At 53.9% G+C, this 20,963-nt stretch overlaps 1 protein-coding gene across 1 annotated transcript in view; it reads left to right on the top strand.

Moving 5' to 3' along the window:
• Positions 1-17,298, top strand: part of AP3B2 (adaptor related protein complex 3 subunit beta 2) — a 36,841-nt gene extending 19,543 nt beyond the window's left edge. The window contains exons 12-26 of the mRNA XM_005887136.2: positions 30-162; positions 443-552; positions 1,683-1,859; positions 8,558-8,744; positions 9,995-10,113; positions 10,709-10,817; positions 11,187-11,310; positions 11,649-11,832; positions 11,976-12,036; positions 12,359-12,465; positions 12,654-12,882; positions 13,315-13,399; positions 13,604-13,701; positions 16,658-16,796; positions 16,899-17,298. Of these exons, the coding sequence (XP_005887198.1) occupies positions 30-162; positions 443-552; positions 1,683-1,859; positions 8,558-8,744; positions 9,995-10,113; positions 10,709-10,817; positions 11,187-11,310; positions 11,649-11,832; positions 11,976-12,036; positions 12,359-12,465; positions 12,654-12,882; positions 13,315-13,399; positions 13,604-13,701; positions 16,658-16,796; positions 16,899-17,049 (2,013 nt within the window). The 3' untranslated portion in view covers positions 17,050-17,298. The remainder of the gene's footprint in view (positions 1-29; positions 163-442; positions 553-1,682; positions 1,860-8,557; positions 8,745-9,994; positions 10,114-10,708; positions 10,818-11,186; positions 11,311-11,648; positions 11,833-11,975; positions 12,037-12,358; positions 12,466-12,653; positions 12,883-13,314; positions 13,400-13,603; positions 13,702-16,657; positions 16,797-16,898) is intronic.
• The last annotated feature ends 3,665 nt before the right edge of the window (positions 17,299-20,963 follow it).

Below are 20,963 nucleotides of genomic sequence, written 5' to 3'. Positions count from 1 at the left end.
GGGGCTCACTCTGTTGTGGCCTCCCGCAGACCTACATTCGCAGCATGGACAAGGACTTTGTGGCAGCCACCATCCAGGCCATTGGGCGCTGCGCAACTAACATAGGCCGAGTCCGCGACACCTGCCTCAACGGCCTGGTGCAGCTGCTGTCCAACCGTGATGGTCAGTGTTTGTCTGTCTGCATGTCCAGCTCTGATGACTTGTGGGTGCTGCCTGCATGTCTGACTGATGGCCAGCAGGTATTCTCCTGTCTGGCCAGTGACAATTCGTGTTCATCAGTCCATCGGCCTCAGTTTGTATCCTTGTACCCCTGCCTCTCTGAGGGCCACTGGAGAAGTACAGGAGGTTGAGGAGCAAAGCCAAGGGCCTGGGGGCATTGCAGGTGTGTCTGCCCATTGTGTGTGGCCATCTGACTGTCCTGGGCTCATTTCCTGTTCCACAGAGCTTGTGGTTGCAGAGTCAGTGGTGGTCATCAAGAAGCTGCTGCAAATGCAGCCAGCCCAGCATGGAGAGATTATCAAACACTTGGCAAAGCTCACAGACAACATCCAGGTGAGGGGGTGACCCCACTGGCTTCCCCAACCCAGGAACCTCCCCGTGATCTTAAGACCCTATAATTAGGGACTTCCCTGGTGGTCCAGTGGTTAAGAATCTGGCTTGCAAGGCAGGGGACCCGGGTTTGATCCCTGGTTGGGGAACTGAGGTCCCACATGCCAAGGGGCAACTAACTCCGTTCACCACAACTAACGAGCCTGTGCCCTGCAACAAAAGATCCTACATGATGCAAACGAAGATCCCACATGCCACAACTAAAGACCCAATGCAGCCAAATAAATGAATTTTTTTTTAAAAAAGATCCTCTAATTAAACTGGCCTTAATAAAAATCAAAAAGAAAAAGAAAAAATCAGGGGCTTCCCTAGTGGCTCAGACAGTAAAGAATCCACCTGCAATGCAGGTGACCCAGGTTGAACCCAGGTCGATCCCTGGGTGGAGGAGATCCCCTGGAGAAGAGAATGGCTACCCACTCTAGTACTCTTGCCTGGAGAATTCTATGGACAGAGGAGCCTGGCAGGCTATAGAGCATGGGGTCTCAAAGAGTTCGGACACGACTGAGTGATTAACACTTTCACTTTTTAAATAAAAAAATCAACTTCCAAACCATTCTTACTGGCTTGGAAGGTCTTTGGGTGGGAGAAGGGGAAAGACGAGACCATGTGACCCTGGTTTGCCTTCCCTTTGGGGACCCCTTGCTGAGCTCCAGCCTGGTCCACACTCATGTTTTCTCTAAAGCTCTGGCTCAGGGTGGCTGGTTGACAGGCGTGTGTTTTTGTGTTGCGCTGCCAAGTTGAAACATTCAGACAAGGCATTCCTGAAGACTCAGGAAGGATAACATGCCATCCTTAGATAGAAAGCATCAAGGGCACAGTGGATCCAGAAAGCCAGTCTTTTATACCAAACTGTGACTGAACTTCCAAGGCTCTGTGCGTGCTCTTGAAACCCTGGGGAGGAGGGGAGATGCTGCCTGAGAAATGCCCACCTAGTATTTTCTCTCCCACCACCTCCCACTCCCAGTTCTAGAGAAGTGAGCGCAGATGGGAGGAGTGCTGGCTCCCTGGCAGGCCACATGCCCACCCACATTCCCACATGCACCCCAGTCCTGACTCCTTTCCCACCCACATAGGTGCCCATGGCCCGAGCCAGCATCCTGTGGCTCATCGGCGAGTACTGTGAGCACGTCCCCAGGATTGCACCAGACGTCCTGAGAAAGATGGCCAAATCCTTCACTGCCGAAGAGGACATCGTCAAACTGCAGGTCATCAACCTGGCAGCCAAGCTCTACCTGACCAACTCAAAGCAGGTACTGATTGAGAGATGCCTCTCAAAGCTCTCTGGGCCCCAGAAACGGCCCAGGTGGTGTTCTGTGGGTCCTCACCAGGTAGGCATGAACTTGAGTACCTCTTTTTGTCAGTTTTTTCATTTTGTATTTTCATTAATGTCTATTGGAGTATAGTTGATATACAGTGTTGTGTTCGTTTCTGCTGTACAGCGCAGTGATTCAGTTATACATATATCAGCACCTCTTTCTGAAGACAGAGTTCAAGATAGGTGGCTGGTCTGCCCATGTAACCCAATGTTCCCCAGAGTCCACGACTACTCTGGAGGCCCAAGGGCATAGTAGAGATGGTGGCCATGTTGAAGAGACTCTTCTGTGGGGCTGTGACTTCCAGTCTGCCAGTGGGAGTGTCCTTACTTGCTGCCTTCAGGATGCTGGGGCCAGAGGGAGGGACGTGCAATGACAGGCCTTGATGGGAGACCACATGTCCCAGGAGATGTGGTCTGTCCTCCTCCCCGCAAAGCTTGGTGATGCTTCACCAGTCTATGCCAGCGATAAGAGGGCACAAGCCTGGGTGGTACTGGTGGTCATTGTCATTCCCATGGTGAAATATTATGAAAGGCACCAAGAACACGGCTCAGCTAAGCTGGAATATCAGGATATTAACAGCCTCTTGAGTGTCCAGCATCCTCTGAGATGGTCCCAGGACACGTTGCTATGAGTCAAGTGTAACGTGCCAGAGCTCTTCAAGGTGCTAGAACACCAGGCGCCATGATAGTTCCCACGCTCACTGCTCTGCTCAGTCAGGCGAGGCAGGGGTTGGCAAACCACCGCCCATAGTCCAAACCTGGCCTGCTGCCTGTTGTTGTAAATAAACTTTTACTGGGCTACAGCCACGTTCATTCATTTGTTTATCGTCTATGGATGTTGTAGCTGCAACAGAGTCCATATGGCCTGCAAATCCTAAAATAGGTCCTCGGCCTTTTGTAGAAACGATTTGGCAACCCTCAGAGCAAACAAAGCATGTGGGCCATCCCCTGGAGGTGGTGACATCTCTGCCGGCCTGAAGGTGGCCTCTTTGCCGTCCCATGGAGTCTTTGGATGGTGGTGTTTGTGCATCTTCTGTGACCCACGGTGGACAGGGTGGGCCCCAGGGCCTCCAGCTGGGGGGCAGGGCTGTCACATGTGGGGCCTCTTGTCAGGAGCTGGGATGGACCGTGGTCGTGTGGAAGCTGTGAGGGGCTGGGTCTGTGGGTGTCAGTATTGTGGGAGAAGCAGATTGGAGACAAGTTAGAGGGAAAGGCACCACAGGGAAGCCTTGGAACAAATATCTGTGCGCCTCCTTTATGCAAACAGGAGAAAAGAGCAGGTGGGAGGAAGGTCTGAAAAGATGAAGCAGGCTAGGTGGGTGGCTGCTGGGTAGAGGGGGTGTCTGAAAAGCTCAATACCACACCAGAGCCCTGAGCCCCAGCATAGTGATTCAGCATGTTTGCATAAGTCTGGGTGTGCCCACGTGGCTCTTCCCTAAGTTGTCCCTGTTAGCTTCTTGTGCATTTATTCATGACCATAATTAACATACATTTTGCAAGTGCCTATTGTGCCTGGCACTGAGCTATGTCCTTGGGTGATGACAACAAGCGAGACGTGTTTACCGGCCTTCAAGTGCTCACAGCCAAGTAGAGGAAACAGCACAAAATGCAGAGCAGTAAGGGCTGCAGTCAGTCTTCCCTGGTGGCTCAGATGGTAAAGAACCCACTTGGCAATGCCGGAGACACGAATTTGATCCCTGGGTCAGGAAGAAAGCCTGGAAAAGGAAATGGCAACCCACTCCAGGATTCTTCCCTGGGAAATCCCATGGACAGAGGAGCCTGGCGGGCTATAGTCCATGGGGTCACAAAGAGTCGGACACAACTTAGTGACTAAACAACAAAGGGTATAGTCAGAGCTGGCACAGAGAGCCATGGGTACAGATGGCTTAGCCCCTCACCTAGGCAGGACGGGGTCCCGGTCCCCATCAGGCCACTCTGAGTAGGCTGTTCAGACAGATGGAACCTCCACACACCCTTCATCCTAAGGCCAGTCCTACAGGCTCCTTAGGATGGTTCTTGGACTCAGTAAAGAGAGCTTTCCTCCTTCCTACCCTCCCTGTCTTTCTCTTTTCTTCTTTCTCAGCCTGTCCTGAGAGTGGTGGAGAATAGGAATTCTCTGTACTCCAGGAGGGAAGTGTTTGCATGTGCCCATGGCCATCCTTGCAAAAGAGCAAGGATGCTCCCCTCTTCCCAGTAAGAGGGTGACATGTTCAACCTGCCACAGGCCACAGCAATCCCAGCCACTGCCCCCTCTCCCATGTGCTGACTCCCACTGCATGCCAGACTCTGGCCCAGGCTGAGTTAAGGAGATGATGGATGAGCTCTGCCCTTCTGTGGCTGAGCAGATAACCAGAGGGTCTAACAGAAGACACACTGGCAGAGGTCTTGGGGTGGCAGGATTAGTGAAGGTGACCATTACAGCCACTTCGGGCAACTGCCTGCTTGAATGCTTTTGGCAGGTAGGTTTGCTTTTGTCTGCTTGATGAGATACCTGGGAGGAGGGTCAGCTTAGGTCATGGTGGGAGCTAAAATCTGGCTTCTAGAGTGAGTGGAAGAGTCTGACAAGTTCTGCATTATTTTTTTTTAGTTAACTTCTTTGATATCGTAAAAATAATGCATGTTCATCAAAAAATGTTTGGAAAATCCAGAGAAATATTATAAGTTAAATATTTAAATTAGCTATAGGTCTACCACTTAGAAAAAACCAGCATTGGTTTTATATTTTCTTAGGTTGTTTTTTTTTTTAATTTGGTTTCTAGATATAATCATCCAGAAATTGTACATTTGTGCCTTGTTCAGTACATTAATATTTTTGTTTCTATTTCCTCATAATGCCTTATATTTAGAAAGTTGTTTCCTCGTTCACATATCAATTAAAATTTTCATGCATAATTTCCTCCAGACTTTTTTTTTCTATTTTTAATCCATTGTATTGGTTTTCTAGTGCTGTGTAATAAATTACCACAAACTTAGTAGGCCAAAAAAACATATTTACTTTCTATTCCCATGGATCAAGAATCCAGGTATGGCCTAGTTGGGTCTTGTAAGTATACGTGCGAGCATGCACACACGGTCGGTCGTGTCCGACTCTTTTTGCAACCCCATGAACTGTAGTCCCCCAGGCTCCTCTGTCCATAGGATTCTCCAGGCAAGAATACTGGAGTGGCTTGCCATTTCCTCTTCCAGGGGATCGTCTCAACCCAGGGTTTGAACCCGTATCTCTTACATCTCCTGCATTGACAGGTGGGTTTTTTATCACTAGCGCCACATGGGTTGGGTCTTATGCAAGGCTATAGTTACAGCTGAGGAACCGGTCAAGTTGGGATTCTCATCTGGAGGCTGTGTTGGGCAAACATTCATATCCAGTTTTGCATGCCCGATGGTAGGACTGAGGCCCTGGCTTCTCGCTGGTTGTCAGCTGGAGATCGTCCTCAGCTCCTTGCCACATGGTCTCCAAACATAGCTGCCTGCTCCTTCAGAGCCGCAAGGGATAAAAGTGTCGAGAGCCAGTCTGCTAGCAAAACTGGAGTTGAACGTAAGGAAACAGTCATGGGGTTATATGGTGCCCCTGGTCACTTCTGCCATATTCTGTTGGTCAGAATCACATTTTAGGTCACACCCACCCTCGGGAGGGGAGCAAGACTGGGCTTCAGGAGGTGGGATTGTGGGAGAGGACCTGGGCATCTGTCCTCCGCATCCATCTAGAGCTTATTTTGGTGTAGCATGTCAGGTGTGAATGTATTTTAATTCCTTTTTTTTTTTTTGAAGAGCTAGTTTCCCTAGCATGATTTAACAGGTGTTTTCAAGGTAACAGGTATGTTGGCATAGGTTCTTTTTTAAAAAATAATTTTGCTTCTTTATTTATGGCTGTGTTGGATCTTTGTTGCTGTGAGGACTTTTCTCCAGTTGTGATGAGTGCTCTGGTTGCCATGCGCAGTCTTCTCCTTGTTGTGACTTTTATTGTTGCGGAACACAGGCTCTAGGCACACAAGCTCTAGTAGCTGTGGCTCCCAGGCCCTAGAGCACAGGTTCAGTAGTTGTGGCGCATGAGCTTAGTTGCTCTGTGGCATGTAGGATCTTCCCAGACCAGGGATCAAACCCAAGACTCTTGCATTGGCAGGTGGATTCTTTACCACTGAGCCACTGGGGAAGTCCTGGCATAAGTTCTTGAAAAGGCATCGATGTTCCCCACTTAAAATTCTTCCTGGCAGCTGGAGCCCTTGGGTCCAACTAGGAGCTTTGTTCAGTTCTTCGTGCACTGGAGCTTGTGTTATAGGCCTTCTTAAACAGCCTGTAATTCTTGTGCATACTGGCTAGGCAAGGCAGGTGTCCTGGGGCTGCAGACTGGATATGATGACCCCTGGGGAATGGTCCAGGGTAATGAACTATAGGCAAATCCTGCAGTGTTGAGGTGGAGGGACTAGCCCCTTCTTGGGTTGGTTGTTGATGGGCAGTTAAGGCTGTGGACAGATGGATTGAAACCTTGAACTCTTCTTTCCAGAATTAGGCAAGGACTTGAGGGGAGGGAGAGAGGGTCTATGATCGGCCAGCTGGGAAATCCATAGAGTTGGATCAGCAGCTGCTTGATAATAGTCAGTGTGGATAAGGACATCTGGTAGCCTTGGCACGCAGGGTGGTGTCTGGCCAAGGAGAGGCAGGTCTACAATGAAGTCCATTTTGATGGGGGCATCCTAAAGGGAGTGTGGGGTTTGGAGTACTTACCTGTGACGGGAACAGTATTGCAGGCGGTGCTGTGCTGGAAGGGACTGAGCTGAACATGAGGCCGCCAAAGCCCCCATTGTAGAAGGAGTGGAATCACAGCAGCTCTCTAGAGTTTTGTCACAGCAGCTACTCTGATTCTGGGCCAGCATCTTGCTGATGGCCCTGCCAGATTACCTGGCTCAGCCGTGTCCAAGGCTGGATGTAACACCGTGTAACCAGAACGTCAGGAAGACCAGAGTCAGTTTGCTGGTCCCATCCTTCAGAATACCCCCAGATACTGTGGCCATCGTGACACGGGATGTATGTACTTGGTGGATTTTGATTGTCTTTGCCATAGGGATGGAGACCTGGATGAGGTCAGCCACAGAGCGTAGGCTGTAAATAGGTAAACAGGTAAATAGAGTGCCGGGTCCAGACACTCTATTTACTCTTGGGTGGGTCCAGGCCTGGGTGCAGCACTAACTGGTTCCTGAACCCAGGAGATGTCACTTAGTGATTCTGATTTTCCTCTGGAAATGGGGGCAGTAGCGCCACCTCTCGGAAGGGTTGTGGAGATTCCATGAGGCAGTGAAAGGCCCCACTAGCACTGGGCACAAGAAGGCACTCCATAAATAGTGGCTGCCACTGTCATTTTGTGAAGATAGGAACAGGGCAGAAGTTGAGATCTGGGGTCCTGGGCTCTAGCTCCCTTGACTGCAGACTGTGAGCCCCATGTTTACTTCAGCAGACCCTAAAGTGGCTGCGGTTTGCTCCAACCTCATTAGCACCCCACTCCAGTACTCTTGCCTGTAAAATCCCATGGACGGAGGAGCCTGGAAGGCTGCAGTCCATGGGGTCGCTAAGACTCGGACACGACTGGGCGACTTCACTTTCACTTTTCACTTTCATGCATTGAAGAAGGAAATGGCAACCCACTCCAGTGTTCTTGCCTGGAGAATCCCAGGGACGGGGGAGCCTGGTGGGCTGCCGTCTATGGGGTTGCACAGAGTCAGACACGACTGAAGCAACTTAGCAGCAGCAGCAGCAGCAGGGGATTATGGCCTCTGAAACCCCTGGGCTGCCCAGATTCTAGTCTGTGGGTCCATGGGGTATGCGGACAGCCCCTGCCAAGGGGATTCCTCTGTGTCCCCCTTTGTCTTTTTGTCGTCTGGTTTCCCCTGGGTGATGGAGTCTAGGAATGGTGAGGTCTTGAAACCTGTTCCAGACCTCAGGGTGGAGAGGTTGGCTTAGTCTGGACTAGTGAGTTAGGAGTGGGCCAAAGGCAGTGGGGACCACAAACCTGAGGAAGAATGGCCTCCCCAGGGCTAAGAGGGAGGGTTCCAAAAGGGCAGCCTCTTGTCCTGTCCAAGGCAGTTGTCAATGTCGGGGTCAGGGGTCAGGGCTGGGGAGGTGAGGGAAAATGTAGGTCTGACACAACGGAGGAAAGTGAAAGTGTTTGTCTTCAGTCATGTCTGACCCTTGGCAATCCCATGGACTGTAGCCCACCAGGCTCCTCTGTCCATGGAATTCTCCAGGCAAGAATACTGGAGTGGTAGCCATTCCCTTCTCCAGGGGATCGTCCCAACCCAGGGATCGAACCTGGTTCTCCTGCATTGCAGGCAGATTCTTTACCATCTGAGCCACCAGGGAAGCCCTGACACAGTGACACAATGGTGGGGTTGGAGGGAAAGTTGGGTGGAGGCAGCAGTGCTTGGAGCTGTTGGCTTAAAGAATCTGGTTCTGGGACTTCCCTGGCAGTGCAGTGGTTAAGACTCGGTGCTTCCACTGCTGGGGGCACAGGTTCGATCCATGGTTAGGGAATTAAGATCCTGCATGTTACAGGACATGGCCAAAAAAAAAAAAGAATCTGGTTGGACACCTCCTGTGTCCCCACCCTCTGTGATGGCTGCTGACTCACCTCTCGTGTCCCAGACCAAGCTGCTGACCCAGTACGTGCTGAGCCTAGCCAAGTATGACCAGAACTACGATATCCGTGACCGAGCACGCTTCACCCGGCAGCTCATTGTCCCTTCGGAGCAGGGCGGGGCTCTCAGCCGCCATGCCAAGAAGCTCTTCCTGGCACCCAAACCAGCTCCAGTCTTGGAGTCGTCCTTCAAAGGTGGGAGCTGAAATCAAAAGGAGCCTTCCTGGGGGAAGGGGAGAATTGGCCAGCACCCCAGGCCTGGCTCTTCCCCCTGAGGTCTCAGTCTCGGCCAGGCACCAGCCTTTGGTGGGCAGGATTCCTTTGCCCCTGTGGCTGGACCAGTCCTGTGGCGCCCCAGGCTTGCTCCTTCACCCGCTCACCACCACCACTAGCATCATCTCACTTGGTCTCTGCCCTCCCAGGCAGGATGGGCCGCTGGCTCCTCAGCTCTCAGACTCCTCTTTCCATCCACCTCCCTGAGCAGGCATATCTAGGAAGGCAGGAAGTAGAACTGCATACAAAGGAGGGGTGTATGTTGGTAAGGGTCCTGAGAAAGCGGTTTCCAGCATTGGCTGGGCTGTCATTGCAGATCAGCCCAGTTCCCAGGCCCTCAGCCCTGCCTCATCTCTCAGGTGGGTCTCCCGTGACAAGGGCTCTGACAGCGAGGGGGTGAGGGACCCAGCTGGCTCTCTGGACCCAGGAATCTCCTCAGGAGGGAGCTTCCTTCACCAAGCTCGGTTCTCCTACGTATCTTCTTGTTCTGCTTTGTCTCTGCCCTGGACCCCTGGAGTAAGGAGATTCAGAGCCATGGGGCAGATGGGAAAAGCCCCAGGGAGGAAGTGGGCGGTGCTTTTCATCCCCACTACAGGTCTCTGTGCTGCCGTCCTCTGGCTTTGATCCCATCCCACTCCTGCGCAGACGGCTCAGCTCTCCCCACGCAGGCCAGAGCCTGACCAGACACAGCTCTTTGCCCTTGGTCTCAGCCTGGCCAGTCTCTTAGAGGCGATACCCTTGTTGCAAGCGGGCCTCCCTCCTGAGCCTGGCACTGCGGCCATATAGCCCTCATCCCACCCGCACCATGCCCTGGGAGAAGCCACGCCTGCATTTCTACTCCTCCCTCCCCGCCCCATCTCAGCAGGCAGACCCCGGCAGACAGGCCTGCAGCAGCTCTGGGCCCAGTGCCCTCCCATCTCCTCTGAGCTCCCAGTTTCCCCCAACCCTCCCTGGCCCCTCAGCCCTGCTCTTGTCGGTCATACAACCTTCTTCCCAGCCTGTGGACCTGCCGATGTGGTCAGGGCTGAAGAGCCCTTAGGGGACACGACCATCCCTTCTTCCGTCTAGCTAGGATGTTCCCACCAGAATCATCACCCGGCCCCACCCAGGAAACAACCCCCAGGGCATTTCCTTACTGCCACTCCTGGCTTGACCTCTCACCCTGTCCTCAGACCGGGACCACTTCCAGCTGGGCTCCCTGTCCCACCTGCTCAATGCCAAGGCCACGGGCTACCAGGAGCTGCCAGACTGGCCAGAGGAAGCCCCAGACCCATCTGTGCGCAACGTGGAGGTCAGCAGGAGTGGGGTGGGCAGGGGTGTGCAGAGAGAGGTGGACAGCAGGGAGCCCCGGGGGTGTGCCCGGCCCTCCTGACACCCTCCCCACGTGCAGGAAGAAGACCTCTCCCTTACGGAGACCCACGTGGGCCTGTTGGGCGAGTACACAGAGGTCCCCGCCCTGTGTGCCGTGCGGCCTGCCCTGTGTGCAGTGCTCCCCCAGCCTCTGCTGCCCCCTCTCCCCTGTGTGCTGTCCGCCGTGCCTGCCCCAAGCTCTGTCCCTTCCTTGTTGGCAGCCAGGCTCTGTGAGCACCACCCCCACCCTCCAGGGATAGTGCCCCTGCCTGCCCCCCATTACTCCCTCTCAGGGCCAGGGCCAGGGCCAAGTGAAGGATAAGAGGGGCTTTCCTGGTGCCTCAGATGGTGGAGTCCGCCTGCAACGCAGGAGACCCGGATTTGATTCCTGGGTCAGGAAGGTCTCTTGAAGAAGGAAATTGCAACCCACTCCAGTATTGCCTGGAGAATCCCATGGACAGAGGAGCCTGGCAGGCTACAGTCCATGGGGTCTCGAATAGACACGACTGAAGCGACTAACAACTCCTCATCTCTAGGTACCTGAATGGACCAAGTGCTCCAATAGGGAGAAGAGGAAGGAGAAGGAGAAACCCTTCTACTCAGACTCGGAGGGAGAATCGGGCCCCACAGAGTCTGCAGACAGCGGTGAGGAGATGGGCAGGGCTGGGGCCTGTGCATGCGTCTTGTGGCTACCTGTCTGGTGCAAGCGTGTGCTGTTGTGTTACATGGTCATGGGTCCAAGGGAACGTGCACCAGTATGTGTGTTTATGCACCGGAGGGACTGACTGCATGTCCCAGACACGTGTGTGCTTGTGTAGGCCTCTATCCACACGGGTCCATCTGTGTCCCAGCTGGTCTGGTTGGCGTCTGGCTGGGAGCAGTTCAGGGTGTGGGCGGAGGCGGGTAGGGGGAAGAGGTGAGTTTGCTGCATCAGTGCAGAGTCTGAACCTGAGCGCCCAGGGCTCCCCAGGAGGCCAGCCCAGAAGAGGGAAGCCTGAGACTGTCCCTCCACAGACCCCGAGTCCGAGAGTGAATCGGAAAGTAAGAGCAGCAGTGAAAGCGGCTCCGGGGAGTCCAGCAGCGAGTCTGACAACGAAGACCAGGAAGAGGACGAGGAGAAAGGGAGGACCAGTGAGAGGTGAAGTGACTGGGGGGTTTCAGGGTCTCCTTTGGGAAAGAAGGGCCAACACTCAGCCTTAGTCAGTCTCCTAAGAGCCCCCAAGCCACCTCCTGGGCTGCTGGGGCCTGCAGTCCTTCAGGGCTGCTCACGTGAGGGCTGCAGCCTGGGGAAGCACTCGGGGAAAGGGCCTGAGCTGGCGCCGGCTGGTCTGAACCTCTCACTGCAGCCCAGGTGTGGTGTCCTGTGGTCCGGGCTCCCCACCCTCACCCCAGTTTTCAAGCTTTCCCTGCTCTTCTGTGAGGCAAGAAGGGGCCATCCAGGCTGGACCCAAGCCCCATTTGCCCCCTCTCTTCCAGTGAACAGAGTGAGGAGGAAGGTAAGAAGAAGAAAATGAAGAAGAGGAAGAAGGTGCCAGAAGGGCAAGAAGGCGGCTTGTCCTCGGATGAGGGCAGCGATTCCAGCAGCAGTTCCTCAGAGTCTGAGATGACATCAGAGACCGAGGAGGAGCAGGTGGAACCTGCCTCCTGGAGGAAAAAAACAGTGAGAGCCTTGGGGTAGAAAGGGGGTTGGCTCATGGCCCAGGGCCCCCTCCACCCTCTGGGCCAGGCCCAGATGTCTCCTCACAACCCAGAACGGGCCAGGGTACTCCCCTTCCACATTCACACCCAATTTTTCTCTTCCAGCCTCCCAGTAGCAAAAGTGCCCCTGCAGCCAAGGAGGTCTCCCTGCTTGACCTAGAGGACTGTGAGTTTGGGTAGAAGTCAGGGGGAAGGAGGTCTGGGGAGGATGATGTAGGAAGGTCCATGGCACCCTGGGCTAGGTTCCCTGGGGCTTCAGGGTAATGGGAGCAGACTGAATATATTTGAGCCTGAGAGGGCAGTGGGTCAACCTCCCCAGGTACAGGGTTGAAGTCAAGGGTGGACATCTGTCTGGAGGCACCAGTTGCCACATCTCGCTGTCCATGGTGCTGAACTGTCTGCGCCCTGAGCCCTAGGCTCCATGGCCCTATCCAAGCCAATTCCACTTTGCCTCTCCTTTATCATCACATTCCTTGTATGCCCCACAGTCACCCCGGCCAGCGTCCAGCCTGTGTCCCCGCCTACAGTCATGTCCACTAGCCTGGCTGCTGACCTGGAGGGTCTGACACTCACAGACTCCCCGCTGGTGCCCTCGGTGAGTGGGCTAGGCAGAAATACATCTCTGTGGTGTGTCCTACGGTATGGGTTTGTGCGAAGGGGGTGTGATGGAGTGGTAACTCTGAGTCCCCATTTCCGTGAGCACAGGCGGGGACGAGGCTGGGGCTGGCCCTTTTCTGGTGGATCATTTCCATCCTTCCCACCCCCCTACCCGATCCCCACCAGCTGCTGAGTCCCGTGTCAGGAGCTGGGAGACAGGAGCTGCTGCACCGTGTGGCTGGCGAGGGGCTGGCTGTGGACTACACCTTCAGCCGCCAGCCTTTCTCTGGGGACCCGCACATGGTGTCTGTGCACATCCACTTCTCCAACAGCTCAGACACCCCCATCAAGGCCCTGCACTTGGGCACCCCCAAACTGCCTCCCGGCATCAGCATCCAGGAGTTCCCTGAAATCGGTGCGGAAGGGCCGTGCGCGGAGTGGTTGAGGAAGCTCCGGGGCGGGGACGGGGGTGGGGAGGTCCACGGGTCTGCCTGTGGCTGCTGACAGTCCACTCTGTGCCCAGCTAGGCTCTGGGAGTACAGAGATGGCATCTGCCACAATCCACGCCCCGGTGGACAAGACAGACTAGGAAACGAGCAAGTCCATATCAGGACAGGAGGAGCTTGAGGCTTGACTGATTCAGCGCTGACTTCAGTGGGGTGAGGGCAGGTGGGGGTGGGTGTCTAGATTTTAGGAAGAAACCAGGAAGAGTCTCCAGCAGCCCAGAAAGCCAGGTTCCATAGAAGGCGGTCAGCTGAGGCAGTGGAGGGGAGAAGGAGTGTGGGTTCCAGACCCATCAGGTGATGGGGTCTCCATCTCCCCCTGCTCCTGCCTCCCACTGCTGCAGAGTCCCTGGCACCTGGAGAGTCTGCCACTGTTGTCATGGGCATTAATTTCTGTGACTCAACCCAGGCGGCCAACTTCCAGCTATGGTATGTGTCCAGCTTGTGAAGGAGCGGGAGCGTGGCTGGGAAGAGGAGGGGTCAAAATAAACGGACTGGAGGTGGTGTTAGGTGGGGAGGCATCATGATCTGGACAGTGTCCCAGGACCTCGGGCCTTACCTCCAGACACAGTGCGTGGTAAGGGGAGAGAAGCCGGCCTGACTCCCTCTCTCTGTCTCCTCCGGCCTTCCTAGCACCCAAACCCGACAGTTCTATGTCTCCATTCAGCCACCCGTTGGGGAGCTGATGGCCCCCGTGTTCCTGAGTGAGAATGAGTTCAAGAAGGAACAGGGTGAGTGCTCCCTGGGGTGGGTGGGACGGGTGCTCAGGACCCTCCTCTGGGGCTTATTCAGCTCCACCGTACAGACATGCTGTGGGAGCCTCAGCTGCTGCACACAGAGGGAGGCCTCGCCCCTTATGACTCCAGCAAAGGCTTCCCAGACCCTCGGACACTTCAGTGAGACCTTGGAGAGAGTTGAGACGCAACCAGGCAGAAGATTCTAGGCCAGGATTCCAGCTTGGGGAAGCATTATGAGTAGGTGTTAATGAAAATTTACAGGAAGCAAGCAGGGGTGCAATTTGCCTTGGGGCCTAGGGATCCTTAGCACTGGGAGGTAGGGAAAACAAAGCTGAAAATATGTTCGGTCTAGTTTCTGGAAACTTTGAATGCTGTGCTAAAAGATTTCCATCCTAAAATTTCAGAGCTGAAAGGGGTCACAGAGGTTATTTGGTATCAACTCCATTAATAGAGGGGTAAGGAGTACAAATTTCATTTTTCTAGCAGTAGAGGAATTATTGAAGTTTTTTGAGCAAAAGTGAAAGTGAAGTCGCTCAGTCGTGTCTAACTCTTTGAGACCGTGGACTGTAGCCCACCAAGCTCCTCCATCCATGGGATTCTCCAGGCAAGGAGTGGGTTGCCATTTCCTTCTCCAAAGATGGGGCAAAGTTCAGTCTTGGGCTTCAGAAAGCGAAATCTGGCAACATTTACAGTTAGGACTGGAATTGAGAGAATGTGCAGCAGGAAAAAGAGGCAGAACAGTAAAAGTGGAAGGAATCATGGGGCTTCGTGAGCCTGGATTTAAGTTCTGAACCTGCTGCTTGCTTGGTATGTGACCTTGGACTAAATCCTGTGACGAGTTATAAGGCTGTTGACGTGGATTTGATGAGAGATGGTGAGAACCAGGATTAGAGCCACAGCAAAAAGAATGAAAGGCTGAGGTAGGGGAGAGGGACTCCATGGGCATTTGCCGAATGAAAGAGGAGACAGAGACGTGGAAGCTGTCTCTAGAATATCTGGCTTAGAGAGCAGGGAGAATGGTGGTGCTATTCACCTCGACCAGGGGTTGGCTAACTTTTTCTGTAATGGGCGGTAAAGTAAATGTTTTATTTATATTAAACATTTTAATATTTATTTATTTGGCTGTGCTGGGTCTTAGTTGTAACATGCAGGGTTTTTAGTTGCGGCATGTGAACTCTTGATTGTGGCATATGGGATCTGGTTCCCTGACCAGGGATTGAACCTAGGCCCCCTGCATTGGGAGGGCGAAGTCTTAGCCACTGGACCACCAGGGAAGTCCCAGAAAACATTTTAGGCTTTCTGGGTCATGTGGTCTCTGCTGCAATTTGCCTTTGTAACCCAGGAACAGCCATGGATAATATATACATGAATGAGTGTGGCTGTATTCCAATAAAACTATATCTATGGACACAGACTTGAATTTCATGTACTTTACATGTGTCATGAAATATCTAGCCTTGATTTTTTTCCCCCCAATGCTTAAAAAATATTTAAAAAAAACAAAAACCACATTGTGGACCATGCAGGTGGTATGTTGTATTTGGCCTTCAGGCTCTAATTTGCCAAACCCCTAATCTAGAAGAAATAAGGATGGATCAGGCAAGGGAGAGGGGAAGATCTTGGATAGTTTTGGATGAGCTGCTTTTTGAAATATACGTGGGAAATTCAGGAGGAGGTGTTTCATACACAACTGAAAAATGTGAGTCTGTGCCCAGGAAACACTCCTAGGCTGGAGTCAGGAGCAGAGAGGTGATAACTGAAGCTGTGACTATAAGTGAGATCACCCTGAGGGAGAGATGAATGGGGAGATAAGGAGGCCATAGACCTTTCTTGAGGAAAACTTGTATCCTTCAGGAGAAAAAGGAAGGGAGGGGAAAGAGAAGGAGCAGGGTGTAGGCAGGAGGAGGGATGAGGAGGTAGAAATGTGTCTTGGATAGTCTGCAGGCCAAGATGACCAGAGACCTTCAGGTCCAGCATACAGGAAACTGGTGCCAGCATCAGAGAGAGCGGGTCATCGCCAAAGGGGAGAGCGAGGCCAACTGCAGTGGGTTTCTAGAGAGCGGGGCTTGAGGAAGTGAGTTCTCTTTGGAGGCCCCTGGAGGTCAACAGTGAAGGAGAAACAGTATTGGCATCATGGCATGTCTAGCTTCTAGGGAGGACTTAGGAATGAGGAGACTTGATGAGGAGAAACTAAAAGTACAGGACAAGAAAATGTCACTAGATAGGAATGGAGGGGATGAAAGAAACAGGAAGGGTGTGTCTGTTCTCCAAAGGAGAACAATGAAGGGAGTAGCAGAGGGAGGAGAGAGGCTGAGGAGAAGGTGGGCAGGGCAGACGGAGGAGCTCGTGTGGCTGGGGAGAGCACAGGAGTGCAGAGATGCCAGCCCTGTGGAGTGAGGGTTTCCAGGGATGCTCTGAAGGCCTGGGGACGTCATGAGCCTGGGCCATGGTTGGAGCTGTTGTCTTGTGTGAAATCAGGGGTCCACCCATGAGGGCTGCTTGTGACTCCTGGACTCGGGCCTGTCTGGTGAGGACCCACAGCAGCTACCAGTGACCTATCTGCAACGAGTCAGCCTCCAGGAGCTGGGGGAGAGTTGAACTTGGGTTGGAGGGCCAACCAGGAAAGACCAAAAGATGTGGGGGCCAGACGGAGGAAACCTCTGAGAACTGACTGGCCTCCAAAACCACTGGCCACTCCCAAGTGGCTGGTAGCCCAGATGTCTGACAGTAGGGAAGCACCAAGTCGGTCTCTGGTCTGCAGTATGGACAGACCCCGGGGTGGGGCGGGGAGAGGCTGACAGTCTCCCTAGGGGAGGACACGGCCCAAGAGGGAAGTAGCCCCTCCCCAAGACTGGTGAGGGAGCCCTGCGTAGACCCTGGTGAGAATGCTCAGTGCAGGCCCAGGGGCACCCACCATGGCCTTCACCCTCACCATGACCTCTGCCCCCAGCAAAGCTGACGGGCATGAACGAGATCACAGAGAAGCTCACGCTGCCAGACACCTGTCGGAGTGACCACGTTGTGGTGCAGAAAGTGACGGCCACAGCCAACCTGGGTCGTGTCCCTTGTGGGACATCTGACGAGTACAGGTACTGACTGCCAGCAAGGGGGACGAGATGGGCTCTTGGGCCTGATTGGAAGGAGGGGCCCCGGGCCCCAGTGTTGAGCCCATTCCTCCACCCTTACGCCAGGTTTGCAGGGAGGACGCTGACCAGTGGGAGCCTGGTCCTGCTGACTCTGGACGCCCGGCCTACTGGAGCTGCCCAGCTGACGGTCAACAGCGAGAAGATGGTGATCGGCACCATGCTGGTGAAGGACGTGGTGCAGGCCCTGACCCAGTGATACCAAGGGCTGTGACCTGTGTGACCCCTTCTTGTCCCTCCCTCGTGATGTGTAGGCTACTAGCCTCTCTCTCTCTCTCTCCTCATTCCATATAGCATCCAGCGGAGTCCTCTCTCTCTCTCTGGTCATTACCAGGCTCCCTTCTGGTCCCCCTCCCCAAGGGTTCCTTAGTGATCTGTGCAGAGGGATTCCATTCAGCCCTCCCAGCTTGGTGTAGCTATTTATGTGGCAAAAGCTCAATAAAATATCTTCTCCCTAGAGGCTGGCTCACCTTCCCTTTCTTCTGGGTTCTACCTAAGGGGGTGGACTGGGGGGCTAGCTCCCAAGATTGACAGTGTTTGACCCTTGTGAATGACCGCTACTGGCCTTCTAGGTTGAAGCCCCAAGATGACTGTCTTCAAGTCTCCACGCATCTCTATGGAAGAGACACCTGATCAGGATGGAGAGGCCAAGCTGGAAGAACTCCTTGGTCCTCTACAAGCCTCAGCAAAGATTCCTCTTCAACATCTGACTGTCCCTTTTGGTTCCCCTCATGGGCCCTGGAGAAGGAGAACTCATAATCTGGAGAATTCCCAAACATAGGTGCAAGGTTCAAAGTATGTCAACTGCATCTTGATGGGCCTAAAGCCCCCAGTTTGCTGGGGAGATGACTCAAGGGGCGTCTTGGAGAGGGAAGAACAGGAGATGCAGAACAGTGCTTCATCAGATGGCCTGGGGGTCTTGTTAACGTGCAGATTCATATCTGTGGGTCTGGAGTGGGGCCTGAGAGTCTGCATTTCTAACGAGATCCCAGCAACCATGGCTGCTGCTCCACACACACACTAGAGGAATAAGGTATAGAGCCTCCACCCTGGGACAAGCCTTCCGGGGGTGGCCGTGGGGGTCAGGGCCTTTTCCTGGTGAGGAAAGAGCCTGAGCAGGCAATGGTTCCTAAATGGATAAAAGGGGATCCATAAGCATGTGTTCTGCCAAAAACAAATAGAAAGCTTGTAATCCAATAAGTTTAGGAATCACAGATTGAAACCCAGTAAGGTAATTTCCCACAGGCCTTCTCAGTGCCTTTACTACGCTAATGTGCATTGGGACTCCATTTGCTCTTGACCTCGGAATGCATTTGTCCCAGGACCCTTTGATGGACTGTGTTACAGGAAAAACACTCCGGTGACAGTTGGAGATGTAGGACCTCAGCCCTGATCCTCCATAACCAAGACTTCAGTCCTTTGACCACCCCATCCCCCAGCCCTGTCAGGGAAGAGGCCCTGAGCAGGTCTGTTTAGGGACAGACAGGGTGGAGCCAGTGTGGCCCTCTTCTCAGGGAAGGAGAACAAAGGCGGTGTCAGGGGACAGCCCTGCCCTTGCCTCCGGGGACTTGCCAGGCTCTGTGGCACCAGAGGGCAGCTGGGGCTGCTACCTGTGTGAGAGCCTTGGGGCCCCAGAGTCCCCCTGAGATCACTGTTTTTATCACTGCAGGTTCTGAGAGGGGACTGATCCACCATTCAGGGGTCACTCAAATGGTGGACTGGTTCTTGCTGTGTCTCTAAATCAGCACTGCCTGCAACAGGAGAAAGAACGTGAGGGCAATTTTCTAAAAAATCAGAACAAGGACCATCCGAGAATTCCTTACCAACCTGGACTTTGCAGTGCAGGCCCCCAAGTGGGTTCTGTAGGAACCAGAAGCACAGAAGGCATGTCCTCTGCCATCCCCCACGGAGCCCACAGCCCAGGTTCCCAGAACTTTGTGGAAAGGGAACCTGGGTCTCCAGCCCCTAAGTGAGAGTGCAGAGCCCAGGAACCTCAGTCACAGCCCTGTGCTGGTTCCCCTGGAGCAAATCCCAGGCTGTGCGGTTAGCAGCAGCAACCATTCCTGAGAAGATGGTTCTCGAGCGTGAGACAGCCTCGGGAGAGGTAGGAGAGCTGGGCATGAGCAGGGAGAGTCTGGGTCTGCAGCTGGTGAGGAGGAGGAGCCTTGCTGGGAAAGCTGGCACTGAGGAAGCAGGCAGAAGCAGCAATCTTCAACCTTTCAAGGAAAGCAAAAGGGCCCCATTCTGTTTTAGGGGATGGTCTGCAGTGATTAAATGTCGGTCAGAGGGGAAGGGTTTTGGGCCACCCCGCCCTCAGCCCAACCTGTGTCTTCTAAAACCCCTAGATCAACAGCCAAACCTCCTATGGCCCTGCCACGTCAGCATCCCTGAGTGAGTGTCGGCAGGGATGAGCCTCCCTGGTGGACACAGATCAGACATGCAGGACCTGGAAGGGGCTCCCTTCTCCCCAGAATATTCTTCTTTCCAATCTCTGTCATATCCTGGATCATGTCACTGATTCAAGTCTGCCACTGTGGCCACAGGCTTCCTCTATCTCATGTATCCCGTGACAGCGCTGAGGGGCAGCCAGAGAGCTGGGCCCAGGACTAGGGGGTTCACATGGGGCCCAGGATGACAGAGAAACCTAGGAAGGGCTCTGTTGGTGCTCAGGGAGGACTGGGGTGGGGGCAGAAATGGACAGAAGCCCAGGGATTGGCACTGAGGCAGAAGGTGCCCCTGGTGAGGGTTGGGTAGAGCATTAGTGAGGACCAGAAAGTCTGAGTGTGGTCTGAGCCAGAACACAGGCCTTGACAGGACAATGAACTCCATGAGGGGTTGAGAATGGGAACCCAGTCCAGGATCGCTTCAAAGCAGTGTCCTGGCAAATGGGTACAAGGAATGGGTGCGGTTTCTGGCCAGGCGGCTATAGCTGGCTAGCCACGATGTCTGGGGGACAGATTCATCTAGGGACCCTAAGGAAGTATCTGCAACAAGGATCCCAGAGTGAGGGGGGCGGTGCTAGTTTTGCCCAGGTCTGAACTTACCCCGCCCCAGCCCCTAAGCTAATTCAGCACCTTTTCCTGGGCATCTTGAGAGTCACCTCTTTGGCAGAGTCTTCAGATCAAAGGGAGGGGATGTTAGGTCTGTAACTCACTGTGCCCAGGATTTCCCCTGGCTTTACTGGGCAAAGGAGACTTCTGACCCACCCCCCGCCCCCAAGGCCTGGCTCCTGGATAGCCAGGGTCCTCACTACTAGTTTCTTTTTTAAAATACTTATTTGGCTGAGTCAGCTCTTAGTTGCGGCATATGGGATCTTCCGTTGCCACATGCAGGCTCACTAGATGCCACTTGGCTTCTCTGGTTGTGGCGCATGCAGGGGTTTAGTTGCTCTGTGGCATATGGAGTGTTGGTTCCCCAGCCAGGAATCAAACCTGTGTCCCCTGCATTGCAAGGCAGATTCTTTACCACTGGACCACCAGGGAAGTCCCCCTCACCATCAGTTTCTTCTCCGCCTCCCCAGCCACATTCAGGGCCCTCTCTGTCACTCCCATTTCTACTGTGGCTACACATGAAGCAGGGTGGGGGTGGGGAAAGGCCCGCCTCAGGTATCTTCTTCCTTGTCAAGCATCTGAGCAGCCAGCAAGTGCTCGGCACTGTGGTGGCAAAGAGGCTGTGGGCTGATAACCACCCAGGACTGGGGTGTGAACCATGGAGGGACTGCTCATCCCAGTAGATCCTGTCTCATGCCACCAGCCTGCAACTGGCTGCAGAGCCTGCTGGACTGGGAGAGCCCCAGCTCAGGGGTGGGCCAGGAGAGCTGCTGAGGGAGGGTATGCACAGACCAGCATCCTCAAGGAGATGAGCTGGTCTTCCTTCTTCCACAGCCTGGTCAGTGTTATCTCCCAGGGCCAAGAGAAGGATGGTGAGCCAGTGCCTGGAAGGGTGGGGCTCAGGACAGAGGTTTGAAATGTGCACCTTCCTGGATCTTCTACCTGATGGTGCTGGCTTGAACCTGTTTTCTTCTACCCTATTGTCTCCCCTCTCCCCTCATCCCACTAACCTGTCTACCAAGAAAGAGCACTTGGGGCCTGCATTGTTAATCCTGACCACTGG

This window comes from Bos mutus, chromosome 21 (assembly GCF_027580195.1).
Source record: "Bos mutus isolate GX-2022 chromosome 21, NWIPB_WYAK_1.1, whole genome shotgun sequence".
NCBI lineage: Eukaryota > Metazoa > Chordata > Mammalia > Artiodactyla > Bovidae > Bos > Bos mutus.
Note: the sequence above shows the minus strand (reverse complement) of the source record. Positions and strands in the feature narration are given on the sequence as shown.